The sequence below is a fragment of the Perognathus longimembris genome, chromosome 7, assembly GCF_023159225.1.
Source record: "Perognathus longimembris pacificus isolate PPM17 chromosome 7, ASM2315922v1, whole genome shotgun sequence".
Lineage (NCBI taxonomy): Eukaryota > Metazoa > Chordata > Mammalia > Rodentia > Heteromyidae > Perognathus > Perognathus longimembris.
Window position 1 is genome coordinate 83322759 of NC_063167.1, and position 15962 is coordinate 83338720.

Genomic DNA, 15962 nt, shown 5'->3' on the forward strand with positions numbered 1-15962 from the left:
GTTTCTTTGGGTCTGGCTTACTTCACTTAATATAAATTTGTCCATGTCTTTCCATCTCCTTACAGATAGTACAATATCATTCTTCCTGATGGAAGAGTGGAATTCCATTGTGTATCTATGGCACATTTTCTTGATCCATTCATCCATGGAGGAGCATGTGGGTTGATTACATGTAGTAGGTATGGTAAACAATTAACATGGTTTTGCTGGTAGCTTTGGTGTAGCCTGGATTTTAGTATAATGAGTAAATGCCTAGGAGTGGAATTGTTGGGTCCTAGGGAAATTCTATGTTTAGTCTTTTAAAGAATTTCCATACTGCTTTCCAGAGTGATTAAACAAGTTTATATTCCTATCAGTAGTGTAATAGGGTTCCCTTTTGGCCACATACCTGCCAGCATTTATTGTTAATTTTCCTGATAATGGTCATTCCAACTGGAGTAAGGTGAAATTCCCATGTTGTTTTGATTTGCATTTCTTTTATGGCAAGAGATGTTGATTGAACATTTCTTCATGTGTTTATTGGCCATTCTTTTGCTTTCTCTGAGAAGTCTGTCATTAAGTCTTTAGCTCATTTATTGATTGGGTTGTTGTATAATCACATGCACTGGGATATTAAAATTGTATAGGACCATAGTTATTAGCATACAGAGGCCAATGGAAGATTTGCATATGAGTGGTTGACAATAGCTCCATATCTATGTACAGATGATCATATAAAATAATATTCTATGAAATGAACTCCAAGAAAAGGAAACAAGAGACATGTTATAGTTGCCATTGATGCTGTTTTTGTTTTCTTTTCCTTTTGTCTTCTTTGTTAGTTTGCATTTGGTAAGGTAAGAGAGAGCATATAAAAGGTGGAACAAGGATGAACAAATACAACAGTGATACTCAGTAGAGACTGTGGAAAATGAACTGTATATCTTTTGGATGGATGCTAATGAAATGCTGGGAGAGAGGAACAGAAGGGGAGACATGGGTCAAAAAGAATTATACTCATTATTCATTATTTGACTCAAATTTGTTGAGGAATTTTTAAAATTCTGTTTTTGTTCATATTGAACTTTGTACTCAACATAAACAATGGGATTTTCTGTGAAAAAGTACAATTGTGTGATGATAAAATCTTGTTTATAATATAAAGTCACAATAATAACTGACAAGAAAGAGCCCATTACTGAAATCAGCCAAAATTATGAAAGTAGATATTTTATTGTTTCTTTCATATTTTTCAAAATATTATATGTATGGAGAACACATTACAGAAAAATGGTATTTTGTAGACTCAGTGAAATTCAAATACAAGAAAAATGTTTTGAGTTATTTTCAGCTTGTATATATCAATGAAATGGATTTCAGCTTTAAGACACAGGTTGGTGTAGAAAAGAAATAAATTCTTATTTCATATAGTCAGCAAATAATATGGCAAAATTCTTCAACATAGTGAAATAAATGATCTTTTTTCCTCCAATTTTATCTCAGAAAAATCAGCAAATGCATGACAAAAAGAATGAAACCTGTTAGGAACATAATGTCCTAATGGACTTGGAAAATGATTATGACTTCTAATAACTAAAATAATGTAAGAAGGTAATGAAAATAAATAAGCTAAAAACTGGGACAAACTGAGAAAGATTAACAAGTCAAACTTGTCTCCACAGATGTTGGATAGCAATAAAAATAATGGAAATAGGAGCATGTGCTGAAAGTACTCAAATTATGGTACTCATTTATTCATCCATCCATTGATTCATTCACCTATTTTCTGATGAATGATCAAAGGAATAGAAACATGTATGACGACAGGAATTTCCTGTGCATCCAGCAAACATGGGAAAAACTGCTGTGAGCGAAATAAAAATTGTAATCGGGGATTATGACTAAATTAACAGGAACAGCAGATGATAGTCACATTGGTAACAGCTGCTGTGTTTTTTCTTTTATAGCAATACAATTCCACAGACTGGGTAAGGAATGAAAACCAAAAAGGAGTTTTCATGTGGATCACAGTCTGGTGTCAGGGGAAGTGACTGCAATGGTGATGGCCTTTTCACTGAAAGAATCTGAAGATGGAACAGGCAGGCTATGGCAGAAAAGGAAATGGGTTTTAATGTGATGGTGGTTTGATCTTCTGTCCTATGCAAAGCCACGGGTATTCAATGATTGAAGGTCCACCAGAAATAACTTATCTAATCATAATCACAATGCCTATCTAATCATATTCACCTTCCAATGACCCCCTCAATTCAAAATGCAATGGTCAGATATAGCTTTTAATGCTTTACACTAGTGAATGGATTTCAGTACAACATTTTCAAGTGAGTAATCTATTTTCATGGTACAGCAAATGGCCAGGGCTGGTCCATGTGAAATAAATACAAACTGGAAGAAGTTGATTACAGGAACTTGCTCCATGATAAATTAAATGCTTGCCTGTCCTAAGAGAAGAATTATGCATCGCAGGTGCATCATTCTACAGTATGGTGGTTTTCAAATTTATATATTTTTTATTCTTTTCAATTTTCTTTTGTTCTACTCACAAGTTTTATGATGTATTGATTTTTTTTATCTGAAGTGACTTTTGCCTAGCCTTGGATTTTTTTGTGTTTGTCAAATGCTCATAAAGTGGTCTCCACAGAAATAAACAAAGATATAGTTCTCAAGAGTTTTATGTCCAATCGAAGGTGATCTGAAGGGTAATGGCTGGGTGGCAGATTGATGACTTATTAGAAAACTGAATCTGCTGAACGTTGTTTCATTCCTTCTTAAGAGTACTCCCCAATTCATAAGTTATTAAGACTACATTTTTTTGTTCCAGTTCCAGTATGGCCAAAGTTTCTTCTTTTCCCATTACTAGCCTATGATCCCAAATCACCATTTGTAAACACATTGTTTTTGGACCAGGTTGCTTTTGGTGCCTTTTATCTCTTTTCTATGTGAATATCTATGTCAGAGCTATTCCTTTCTTTTGGAAGTTTTCATAGCTCCTAAGTGAAATCTTACAGTAATCACACTTTGAAAAATGCTCTGGATGAAATTTACACCAACTTTGGTTATTATAGGGAAGTATGGGGGTCTCAAAATCAGCAAATTAATGAATTTAGAGGAAGTTTTATAAATGCAGTTAAATGACACTGGAAATTAGTAATTTGGACTTAGAATAAAATATTGATTTCAAAAGGGACTGCAGAATTATCAGACATATGGTATATTTGCCCCTGCCACTCTCTATCCAGCTTCCTCTTTTCTAGCTATATTCACTCTTTCTATTCCCCCTGTTCCTGCTCTAATCTTATTGATGAGGAGTCCCCCATTTGGACTTTTTCTTTAAAGAAATAAGTAACCACATTACACACAATTCCTTTAAATTAATTACCTTCAGGGTTGTTTTTGTTAACTCTGAAGTTATTATATATGGTAAAATTCCTATTTCCAAGTATAAGTGCACATATTTAACTAGGAAAATTTCTTGTTTTCTCCTTTTTATATGAATATTACTTATTGACTGTATTGCTTCCAACTCAGGAATCTTGTTACTCTGATCTACTCATACAAAATCTTGTAAATATATGTGTTTCCTTAGATGAACAATAATTTATGTCTGCTCTTGTTTTGTTGGTATTGTTTTTATTTATTTTTCTTTCTTAGTGGGCAAAAGGGAGGCATAGAAAACATAGGGAAGAAGAATAAACAAATAAGGACATGGTGTTCAATATATACTATATACAGGCAAGAATTCATGCATGGTACTAGCAACTTGATAGAGGCTGTTTTGGGACTAGAGCAGAGTAAAAATCTCCTTGAGCCTACAATTTGAGTGAGGGGTCATGCTTTGTGGACTCTATCTCTAGGAAACTCACAACTCTTCTAATGCTAATTGCTAAGACAAAAAAATACACACACACACACACACACACACACACACACACACACACACACACACAAACACGTATCGTGTCCTCAGCAAGGAAGGTGGAAATTAACCATTCTGAAATATCTGCAGAGGTTTCCTCATAATAATGTAAGCATTCCAGAGAAAAAGACTTCCTCAGAGTTACCTTTTTCATCTAAGAGAATGTCATTTCCATTTTTCTGTTTCTCAAAATAGGGGTGGGGGGATTAAAGAAATGTTTTGAAAGTAATAGCCTAGGGATATAGTCCAAATAAATGCCTATAACTTTATTAATTTTTCCATTGTTTCCCATAAAAGAGGTCTGGTGTATTACAATGAGTAACATTTAGTTGAGCTGATGGCCCCATTCTAGTTAAGTTATTAGTACAATCAATGACAGGAAAATAAAAAAAAATAAGGAAAGTATAGGAAGTTGGAATCAATAGATACAGAAAACAGTATATAAAACAATCCACGTTAGCTTAATTAAAGATAATCTCATGATAAAGATCTACTTACCTTAAATTCTCTTCTTACCTAACATATCATATCACCTGGAGGATTAAATACTGGAAATGTAAATTAGTATAGATATATAGGGAAATCATATAAAAATGTCTCACAAAGTTAAAGATAGTACTATAGGATCTGTGTCATGCCATACTGGTATATGTCTTAAAGGAGAGAATTTAATAAGTTGAGGAGACTTCTGTAGTTCCCTGTTCATTACAGGATGGTTTGCAATTAGTCACTTGTGCCTAAGTGGATACACCTAAGTGTCCATCGATAGAAAAATGGAAAAACAAAGGAAGCTTTGTGCATATACCCAATGGAATCCCACTCACTATAAAAGGCTTAAAGGTTGTCTTTTGAAGCAACATGTATGGAACTTGAGCCAGCCATAGAAAGCATGTCTCACTCATATGTAGAAATAAAAAGAAAGTTAATCTCACTGTTTTGAGAAAAGCAGGGCAAAGTAGGTAGAGGGAGAAATGGGGGGAAAGTTTCTCAACAGACAGTGAATTATCGTTAGATAGCAGTTCTGGAAGATTGCTGAAATGTGAACTGAATGCAGAGGTCAGTACGGTAAACTACAGAGAAATGATTTTAAAGTTTCATTATAAATAAGTGATAAACATTTGACTTGATAGGTATGTGTAATTTGGTTTACAAACACACTTGCAGAAAACCATTGCATTTCATTAATAGATGAAGTTGGGGTTTATTTTTTGCATTTTTTTGGCTTACTATCTTGGAACAGTTTCAAAATGATGTTTTTGTGTATAAATTAAACAACTTAAAAGTAACCAGAGTGCTAGTGGCTCCTGCTTGTTACTGTATCTACTCAGGAGGCTAAAACCTGGAGGATCTCAGTAAAGCCAATCTGGAGAAATAACCAGAAAGACTCCATCTCCAATTCACCAGTAAAATGCTGGTCTGGAGATGTGGTTCAAATGCTAGAATACAAGCCAGGAGCAAGATAATGAGATCATGGGCCCTTAGTTCCAGCTCCAATATCAGCAAGCGCATGTGCACACATGCACGCCCACATACACACAATTCAACAATGTAGCTTATTTACATGACATCCTATACTCAAAGTTTTGGAGAGAGTAAAAGTACTGATGGTTGCAATTTAGGAAGTAGAGTGGAGGACTGACTAGATGAAACAGCCATTTTATTGGTGAAAATACAGTACCATGATGAAGAACACAGGAAATTGCACACTTACCAAAACGCACAGAACTGTATAACAAAGAGTAATTTGCCAGACGCTGTGGCTCACTCCTGTAATCCTACATACTTCGGACGCTGAGATCCGAAGATCACAGCGTGGAGCCAGCTCAGGCAGGAAAGCCTGTGAGAGTCTTATATCCAATTATCTACCAAAGGGGGACAAAGGCAGAATTGGAGCTGTGGCTCAAAGTAGAAGAGCACCAGTCAAGCACAAAAGCTACCCTAGATCCAGGACTAGCACACACACACACACACACACACACACACACACACGACATTTTACCCTACGTATTAGTAAGTATATTTAAAGTTCCCAGAAAAAAGAAATGGCTTAGTGGTAAAGTGCTCGCCTTGTATACATGAAGCCCTGGGTTCGATTCCTCAGCACCACATATATAGAAAAAGCCAGAAGTGACGCTGTGGCTCAAGAGGTAGCCTTGAGCAAAAAGAAGCCAGGGACAGTGCTCAGGCTCTGAGTCCAAACCCCAGCACTGGCAAAAAGGAAGGAAGGAAGGGAGGGAGGGAGGGAGGGAGGGAGGAAGGAAATTACCATGTAATTATGAAATGTGTAGGAAGCAAAGATGCTGCTGTCTAGAAATGAGTAGAAGGTCATGCACACTGCATTCAACAGTACTCTAGCTAATAAGCATTGTTTTCCACAAAGGAAAGAGCTGTCAACTCTGTCAAGTGAATACACATATACTCACTTTGACAGTTAATTGAATAGATGGTGGATGATGGAGCAAGGTTTCTCTTTTCTCACTTTGAGTATTTTCAGTGTGTTAAGTTGCAAGTTAATAAGAGGAATGGGATAGGAAAAATAAGATGTTTTACAAAAGAACTACAATGCCGTCTATCAATTAGATAAAGTCAGAAGATAATGTTTAATATTTAACAAACAATACAAAGTAAGAACAGATGATAAGAATAACTATGAAATATTTAAAAAACTTTTAATTTTACTCTGAATACTGATGAACAAAGAGCAACATGGTAGAAACTTGGTTTATATTACAAGATCTATAGGCAATTATAGGGCCAGCCACTCCTTTCATATAATGAGTGTGCACTTCACATGTATACATACTATCATCAACATTTCAAACATGCCTTCCATCATCAGTGGTTAGATATTGTACTACAAGGCCAAATAAGCAGTATAAACATTTCTGGCAAATTTATAGAGACTAGGTTTTGTTTTGTTTGCAACTTATTTCTGATCTGTCTCTTTTCCATCATTCTAACAAATAATATCCCAGAAGAAATATTTAGGGTAATTTTCTAGAGAAACAGAAGGGAAGAGCTTTTGAGATTTGTTGTTGTTGTTGTTGCTGGACAAGTCCCATCTGGTTCTCTTATCATTTGCATGGACTCAGAACATTTTGTGAGCTGCAACACCTGCCAATTAATGCTGTGAAACCGACAGACACATGCTGTGTGAGCCTGCCAGGGGTCTGCTTTATATTTCTACATAGTTTATTCCCTGACCAACACATCCCTCTCAAAATAAGAAGAGAATGACTATTTGAATCAAATACTGACTTGTGTTGAAGGATCTCAAATTTAATTCTAATATAAGAGGATATAATGTGCCTGAAACAGAACGGTAAAGCCACATATATGAAGAAATGTCAAGTAGGAATTATTCATTATATAAAGATGACCATATAATTTGTCACCCAAATTTCAGATGTATTTGGAAGGAAAAGGAAATGCCATTATTTATCATGTCATAACACAGTGTAAAGTAGGTTTGTCTGGCTACTGTAATCTTGAAATCTGCTAGTATTTGTTACTATTTATTTACTTTATTATTTATTTTCTAGCATTTTTATGAGTATGTGTTAGTCATATGGGAGAATTATTGAAACATTTCCATATATCCTTAGATGTTGATTAGACTCATCCCCTCTTCACTCTCCCTTATCTTCTCCCTTCTTAAAAGAATTTCAATAGGTTTTATTTCACAAAGAATGTAAAATTCTTGGGCTGGGGATATAGCCTAGTGGCAAGAGTGCCTGCCTCGGATACACGTAGGCCCTAGGTTCGATTCCCCAGCACCACATATACAGAAAACGGCCAGAAGCGGCGCTGTGGCTCAAGCGGCAGAGTGCTAGCCTTGAGCGGGAAGAAGCCAGGGACAGTGCTCAGGCCCTGAGTCCAAGGCCCAGGACTGGCCAAAAAAAAAAAAAAAAGAATGTAAAATTCTTTCACTTTATGCTTTCTCTTCATTCTACTGATTTCCACTCCTGGACCTGTTTTACACTATTGTCATGGACTTTTACATGTAGCTTAATTTTTTAAAGAGGTTTCATGTGGTATTTCACACATGCATATACCCTACTTTCAGACTAAGTCTAGTCACAAGAAAGAAGAATGCATATCAGATACTTGAAGTTCTATTAAGCTACTAAAGCAGTTTTCCCACAGTCTTGAAACATTTAGGATTACTAGCATAGTACACACATAATGACCATATATCATTTGCTTTCGTGGTGTCCTTGAGCCTATAGCCCCATGTTTTGCTGTTTGTATTTTGTTTACTTAGTCACTTCTCCAATATTTCAGTTCACATGATCTGATATGATTCACTCTAAAATTTTTACAGGTCAGAGTCATTTGAGGTAATAGAAAAAAATCTACACTACCATTATTTCTACTTTAATGTGTTGTTTGTTGATATTCATTAGAGAAACACTAAGGAAAACATTTTGTTCTCTTGCATGAATAAACAAAGAAAATGAAGAGATAAACAAGGAACTCTGAAACCATCCAGGCCAACACTTTCAACAAGCCATTGGTCCACTGGCCATTTTAAATTGTGGTAATATAGGACTTTCTTAAAGCAGTAAGCTTTACCTTGTTTTCTTTGTTCAGACTTTGTTTGACATCAAAGTCCTTAAATCTTCAACTTAGGGTACATCCAGAAAAAGTTACTAGGTTCATATCTAGATATACTTTCCTATATTCTTTTTTTTTTTTTGGCCAGTCCTGGGCCTTGGACTCAGGGCCTGAGCACTGTCCCTGGCTTCTTCCCGCTCAAGGCTAGCACTCTGCCACGTGAGCCACAGCGCCGCTTCTGGCCGTTTTTTCTGTATATGTGGTGCTGGGGAATCGAACCTAGGGCCTCGTGTATCCGAGGCAGGCACTCTTGCCACTAGGCCATATCCCCAGCCCCCTTTCCTATATTCTTGATATTTAGCATAAAAAATAAACCTCTAACTGAAAATGACCCAATCAAACCTAAATCAGTTTCTTTTTTGCTTGTTGGTCATGGGGCTTGAACTTAGGGCCTAAGTGCTTTTTGAGTATTTTTGCTCAAGGGTAGCACTCAACCACTTTGAGCCATGGGTCTACTTCTGATTTTTTGGTGGTTAATTGAATCTAAATCTCATGTGCTTTTCTTGCCTGGGGTTGGCTTTGAACTCCAATCCTTAGACCTCAGTCTTCTGAGTAGCTTGGATTGCAAAGTGTGAGTTACCCATATCTGGATAAATCAGTTTCAATAGAGCATTTTTGCATAAAAATAAGCAAATTACAATATCATTATGAGGCAGGATGTTCAATATCATGTGGGTTGAATAGTGAGAAGAAATATTTCCTATTTTTTTCTCATTTTCCTTCTTTCTTTCCTTCTTTTTTCTTTTTTTCTTTCCCTCTCTCCTTCCTTCCTTTCTCTCTCTTTCTTTCTTTCCTCCTTTTTTCTCTTTCTTTCTTTCTTTCTTTCTTTCTCTCTCTCCTCCCTCCCTCCCTCCCTTTTTTCCTTCCTTCCTTCCTTCACTCTCTCCCTCTCTCTCTTTCTTTTTCTCTCTTTCTTTCTTTCTCCCTTCCTTCCTTCCTTCCTTCCTTCCTTCCTTCCTTCCTTTCTTTCTTTCTTTTTTTCTTTCTTTCTTTCTTTCTTTCTTTCTTTCTTTCTTTCTTTCTTTCTTTCTTTCTTTCTTTCTTTCTTTCTTTCTTTCTTTCCTTCTGTGTGTGTTTCCCAGTCCTAGGGCTTTAATTGAAGGTCTGGGCTCTCTGTTCCTGGGCTTCTATATATTCAAGGCTAGTGCTCTACCATTTGAGCTAAAGCACCACTTATGATTTTTTCTGAGGAGTTTATTGAAGATAAGAGTCTTACAGACTCTCCTGCTAGTTTGAAACCATAATTCTCAGATCTCAGGTTTCTGAGTAGCTAGGAATACAGGAATGAGCCACCAGTACCCAACTATATTCTAAATTCTTATTTCATCATCGATAACTTCAACTATATAACAAAGGTTATAAAGGTTGTAGTTTTGATATTACCTTAGTTTTTACATTACCTTATAGGCATATATATACATATATATCCTGAAAACATTCAGAGGAAGATAAACTATATATATAATATATACATATATGTATAAATGACTTTATCACATGTGTATGCATATATTTATATGTCCATAATTTGTGAATTTAAAGTTCATGGTAGAATTGACTATTAGGGACAAGTGGCAGAATGAATTGTGGTCTAAATTAAGCTAGCTAAAAATACAGTACAGTATGTTGGAAATTAATTGTACAACTTGGGGAGGTGGTTAGGGGGAGGAAAAGTGGGAGAAAAATGGAGGAAGTAACAAGTTTGTCAAGAAAAGAACTCAGGGCTGGGGATATAGCCTAGTGGCAAGAGTGCCTGCCTCGGATACACGAGGCCCTAGGTTCGATTCCCCAGCACCACATATACAGAAAACGGCCAGAAGCGGCGCTGTGGCTCAAGTGGCAGAGTGCTAGCCTTGAGCTGGAAGAAGCCAGGGACAGTGCTCAGGCCCTGAGTCCAAGCCCCAGGACTGGCCAAAAAAAAAAAAAAAAAAAAAGAAAAGAACTCAAACCTTATATATGTAACTGTAACACCCATCACCTTGCCAATAAAATTAAATTAAAAAAGAAAAAAATCATCTTTATTTGAACATTTGGATATAATATATAAACATGTCCAAACAACTGACTGAACATGAAGTAGTAAGCCAGTTAGTGAGTAAGGTATCTGTCCTATAGGGTGTCAAACATACTGCTCGATTGGTATTTGTTCCTGAGTGAATGGATAAACAGTATAAAACATAGAGTATTATTTTTATGAAAAAGAGAGTTGATAATATTATAGCTATATTTAAAAATTCTTTCTATGGCTCATAGAATGAAAGCCAAAGCATTAAACTTGACTTTTCAGGGACTGTTACTACATATTTTTTTAACCTTTTATTTTCTATCTTCCTTTATCATCCCTACCATATACCCTAACCATGGCACTCTGAATAATTTACATTCTTCCTGAATTCAAGAAGCTGATGATATTCAGTGGGGACTTTCCCTACCACATCACATTGCCATCATTTCACACCATGCCCACTAGCTTGTTTTTCAATGAGGCAACTCCTCTATGCCACTAAATGGATCACATTATAAAGGTCAAATTCTATTATATGCATTACTTTCCTCTACCCTCACTCGGTCTTGTGGTCTCCTATAAAAATTTCACTCAAAAGATTACAAGCAAGACCACACCAAAGCCACCAGCACAACTACGTTCATCTCAACACAATAATCTGCCATTACTAAAATAAGGAACCAATCCAGATGCCCCTCAGTAGATGAATGGATCAAGAAAATGTGACACAAACACATGGAATTATATGCCTCTGTCAGAAAGAATGACACTGCCCCATTTGTAAGGAAATGGAAGAACTTGGAAAAAATTATACTAAGTGAAGTGAGCCAGACCCAAGGAAACATAGACTCTATGGTTTCCTGTTGGGGTCCATCTTTCTCGCCTTGATGGAAGGGGCTTGATGCACCTCCCCCAGCTGGGGAATGCGGCCCTTCCACCCTCTCTACCTTGGAATCCGGAGAAACCGGTTGGGCAAATAGACCCCCGACTTAGCCGGCAGCCAGCCCGGCGCCTACCGGCCCCGCCCTGGTTCGGCGCGCTCAGAGTGACGGCAGCCACTTGGGGCTCAGGTGACAGCTTTTGGCCTATCGGAATCCTGGCCAACCCCCTTCCTTCGGAATCATCTCCCCTTGACCTTCCCTCAATAAAGTTAGTTCGCTCTCAGAAGCCTACTCCGTGGTCTATGTACGCTAGCTCCCAGGGAAGGATAGCGGCCACATTACCACGTAGGTCGCGTGCACGCCAGGCCGGAGTGACCCCTACGTCCCACCCTAACATACCTGCAGGCCGAGGGTTAGGGGAGAGGACGATACGGAGGGTAATAAGAGAGAAAGAAATAAGCATCTGAGCCGGGTCAGAGAAAGAACCCCAACAGTTTCCCTCATTGGTAATAATTAGTACACAACGTAGGATAGTAGAAAATCATAATAGCTCAATAGCTATGTACATATGAACACATAAAATGATGCTAAGTGAAATGAACTCCAAGTTATAGAAATAAGTGGTTTACCATTGTGTTGTTATTTTCAATGTACAGTGTGAAATTATGCCATTTTCTTTTGTCTTTCTTTCCCAGCGTTTACCCCTGATTTCACTGTTACTGATTTCAGTACCCTGGGTATTGTATATATGTTTATTGGACTAGGGGAAGGGAAGAGGAACATCAAAATGGAGAGACAAAGGATAAAAAGTGAACCAATGCAGCAGTACTACTTACAAAACTATATGCCAAAATCCAACTGTACAACTCATGACAAGAGGGAGGGAATTGGGGAGGGGAGAAGTAGGGAGGAAAATGTGGGTGGAGGTAACAAGTTTGATAAGAAAGGTACTCACTGCCTTATGTATGAAATTGTGACACCCCTGTACATCACTTTGACAATTAACTAATTAATTTAAAAAATCATTCAATGCAATATAAATAATTAGTTTATAAAATAAGCAAATGAATTAAGAAATAAATGACCTGATTGGTATACTTACTTTTTAAATCCAAGTCAACATTCTTAAATTGATTCTGTATTCATTGGGCCGCTCCATTTTAATTCATTAGTACATGTAACTTATATACCTTCTTTGTTTAGTGTAAAAAGTGATTAAAGTCACAGACTGGCATGTGAAGTGTCATAGAAAGTATAATAAAGCTACATGATACTGTCTCCAGATTATTTAGGAGGCTGAGAGCTGAAGACCATGGCTCTGAACAAGCCTGGGCAGGCAAATCCTAGAAACTCTAAGAAGATCTCTACACATCTAAGAACTGCAAAGGGATGCATGCCACTAATAAGCCCAAGAAGCCCAGACAACATGAGACCTGGATTTAAATTTCAGTGCACACACAAACACACATGCACACAAAAATGTAAGAAAAAAAGCAAACTGATTTTTTTGTTAGTGGATGTTTTGACCTAAGTCTCTATAAGCTTAGCATATCACCAATACTCTTCTTGATTTTTGTTTAGTCACCCATACTTTCCTACACCATAATCTGGTGCACAAATGGCATATGGAATCCCACACTGACTGCAGTGTGTAGAGTTGGGGTACTTGAGACCAGGTCCATTTGATTCCTTCTGTGTTGTTTCAACTTTGAGATTAAGCCTTGATCAGACTGTCTTACTGATGATTTTACTAGTTCCCATGGAGTCTTGTTTCTCATCTTAACAGCTTTTAAAATATAGTAAGTAATAAGTCCTGAAGCTTTGTCTGTATATATGTCATCTCTATCCTCTCTCTTTGTATCATAACCAGTCTCAATGACTGATTAATATATCATGCATGTGATTTCAAATCCCTCTCTCACAAACTCAGAATATCCACTGTTGTTCTTGTCCCACTAAAGGGAGAATAATATTCAAAGGTATCAAGCTATTTGCAAGGTATTTACCTGAAATTCCCCCAAAACTCAAAGTATAAATAGTAATACAGACATTCCGAAACTAGACGGCAATGTGTGTGACATTCTAGGAAACTGCTTTAGGTATGAAAACAAGCAGGGAAGCACAACCCCCTTAATGAAAATAGAAATAAAACAAACATATCTCAAAGGGTACACATGTTAAAATATCAGAAAAGCAAAGAAATTGTTACTATCATTTGCATACTCAGAGGGATATAAAAAGTATTAAACATAACTTTATTAAGAAGATTTGGAGCTGGGTGCCATGAGAGCATCTGAAAGCTTGTCACTTAAGGGACTGAAGGAGAGGATTCTGGATTTAAAGTCAATCTGGGTTACAAAGCAAGACACTGCCTCTAAGGAAATGTGGAGGGGCAGAGGAAGGGAGAGACGGAGTGCAGTGAGTCAATGCAACAGTGATACAAGAAAACATGTTGGAAATTAACTTTGCAACTGGGGGCAGGGGGACTGGGGACTGGGGAGGGAAGATGGAAGAAAATGGGGGAGGGGGTAACAAGTATGACAAGAAATGCACTCGCCACTAAATGTACTACTACAGAAATGTACTAGTACAGAAACGTACTACTACAGTTACAGTATGTAACTGTAACCCCTCTGTACATCACCTTGACAAATTAAATTTAAAAAAAGATTCCAATTGCAAAATGAGAAATAAATGTCTGCATTGACAATAATGCTTCAGGAGAATAAAAGCAGAATAGCCATACTGAAGATAAAGTGCCTGAACTTGATAGTGCAGACATAGAAACCATTCTAGACACAACAGATGGAGATAAGAAATACTGAAAATGCACCAAATGGTACTGAGCTCAGGTGATTTCAGGTAATCTAAAGGGATAATTCAGTTTGAATCCCTGAAGGATTAGGGAAAATTTGAAAATAAAATGTCCAAATTATTTCCAAATAGGATACAATTCAAATAGCAGCCAAGCTAGGAAACTTCTTTTAAAGAATAAAAAAGTCATGAACAGAACTAAAAGTATTTCATGATGTAATTGCTCAACTCTAGGGGAAAAAAAAAGAAAATAGCTGGTTAAAATCTTCAAGGCAACTATCTGGAACAGTACAACAATAAGGATTATTCTTGCAAAACCATTTGGTGTAAACCAACTGAACAACTCATGGGGGAACAGCGAACGGGGGAGGGGAGGAATGAGGGAAGAGGTAACAAACAGTACAAGAAATGTACCCAAGGCCTAAAATATGAAACTGTAACCTCTCTGTGCATCACTTTGGCAATAAATAGAAAAAAAAAAAACACAAAAAAACCCCAATAAGGATTATAGTGTCAAATTCGTCAGAAATAAATAAAAAGGCAGAGAATCAACCTAGTATTGATACATTAATATACAACCAATAAATAATCAATGAAGATCATTAGAAATTATAAGAATGCCAAAGTTTACTCAAATTGCCTCAATTTGCTACTTACCAAATAGGAAAAAAATTAGAAAACAGATTAAATGGTTCAAATTTCTATCACTGTTTTATGCTATTTTTGTACTGAACTCATTAAGGATTCTACAAGCATATCTGTTATTACTCCTAGTCTCACTTTGGTATGGATTGAAAAGATACAGTAACCTTTTCTTTCCGGCAGTGAGACCTCCTCCGGAGAACATGCCTCTCGCAAAGGATCTTCTCCATCCCTTTCCTGAAGAGGAGAAGAGGAAACACAAGAAAAGGCGCCTGGTTCAGAGCCCCAACTCCTACTTCATGGATGTGAAATGCCCAGGATGCTATAAAATCAACACTGTCTTTAGCCATGCACAGACAGTAGTTTTGTGTGTTGGTTGCTCCACTGTCCTCTGCCAGCTTACAGGAAGGAAAGCAAGGCTTACAGAAGGATGTTCCTTCAGAAGGAAGCAGCACTAAAAGAACCAAGAACCAAGATGAGTGGGAAACTATCCCAATAAACACATTTTGGATATATCGTGTTCATTGTTTTGTTTAACTGCTAGGAACTTCCTGCCTCAAGTATTCAGGGGCAACCAGAAGAGAAGAATGCTAGTCTTTTGAGGCAAGTAAGTGGCCAGTTTGTGAAATAAAATGAAGGCAGTTTCCAAGTCAAAGTCCACTGTGCAGATATAAAGACTCCTTACTTAGAAAGATGAAAGCTGTTGATGCCAGCACCACAAAGAGGGTAAAGAGGAGGATCTGGTAAGAACCAACAAACCGCTTGAAGACACCTGAATTTTCACACTGATCTACGCATTGGACATAACAGAAAGTAGTTATTCTATAACACAAAGCAGATGCTGCACTTGAGAAGATGTTTGTAAGAGTAAACTGAGTGCCAGTGGCTCATGTCTATAATTTTCAGGAAGCTGAGATGAGAAGTTCTTGGTTCGAAGCCAGCCTGGCCGGAGAGTCCATGAGCTTGCCACTTAATCACCAATGTTAAGCTGTGGCTTAAGTGGTGGAGCCATGAGCCTTGCAGAAAATGCTAAGAGACAGCGCCAATACCTCGAGTTAAAGCCCACCAAAATAACACCAACCCAGAAACT

At 37.2% G+C, this 15962-nt stretch overlaps 1 protein-coding gene across 1 annotated transcript; it reads left to right on the forward strand.

The window, feature by feature from the left end:
• The first annotated feature begins 15075 nt into the window (after positions 1 to 15075).
• On the forward strand, positions 15076 to 15330 carry LOC125354395 (40S ribosomal protein S27-like). Its single transcript, XM_048349984.1, has one exon. The coding sequence runs from the start codon at positions 15076 to 15078 to the stop codon at positions 15328 to 15330; it is 255 nt and encodes an 84-aa protein (XP_048205941.1).
• The last annotated feature ends 632 nt before the right edge of the window (positions 15331 to 15962 follow it).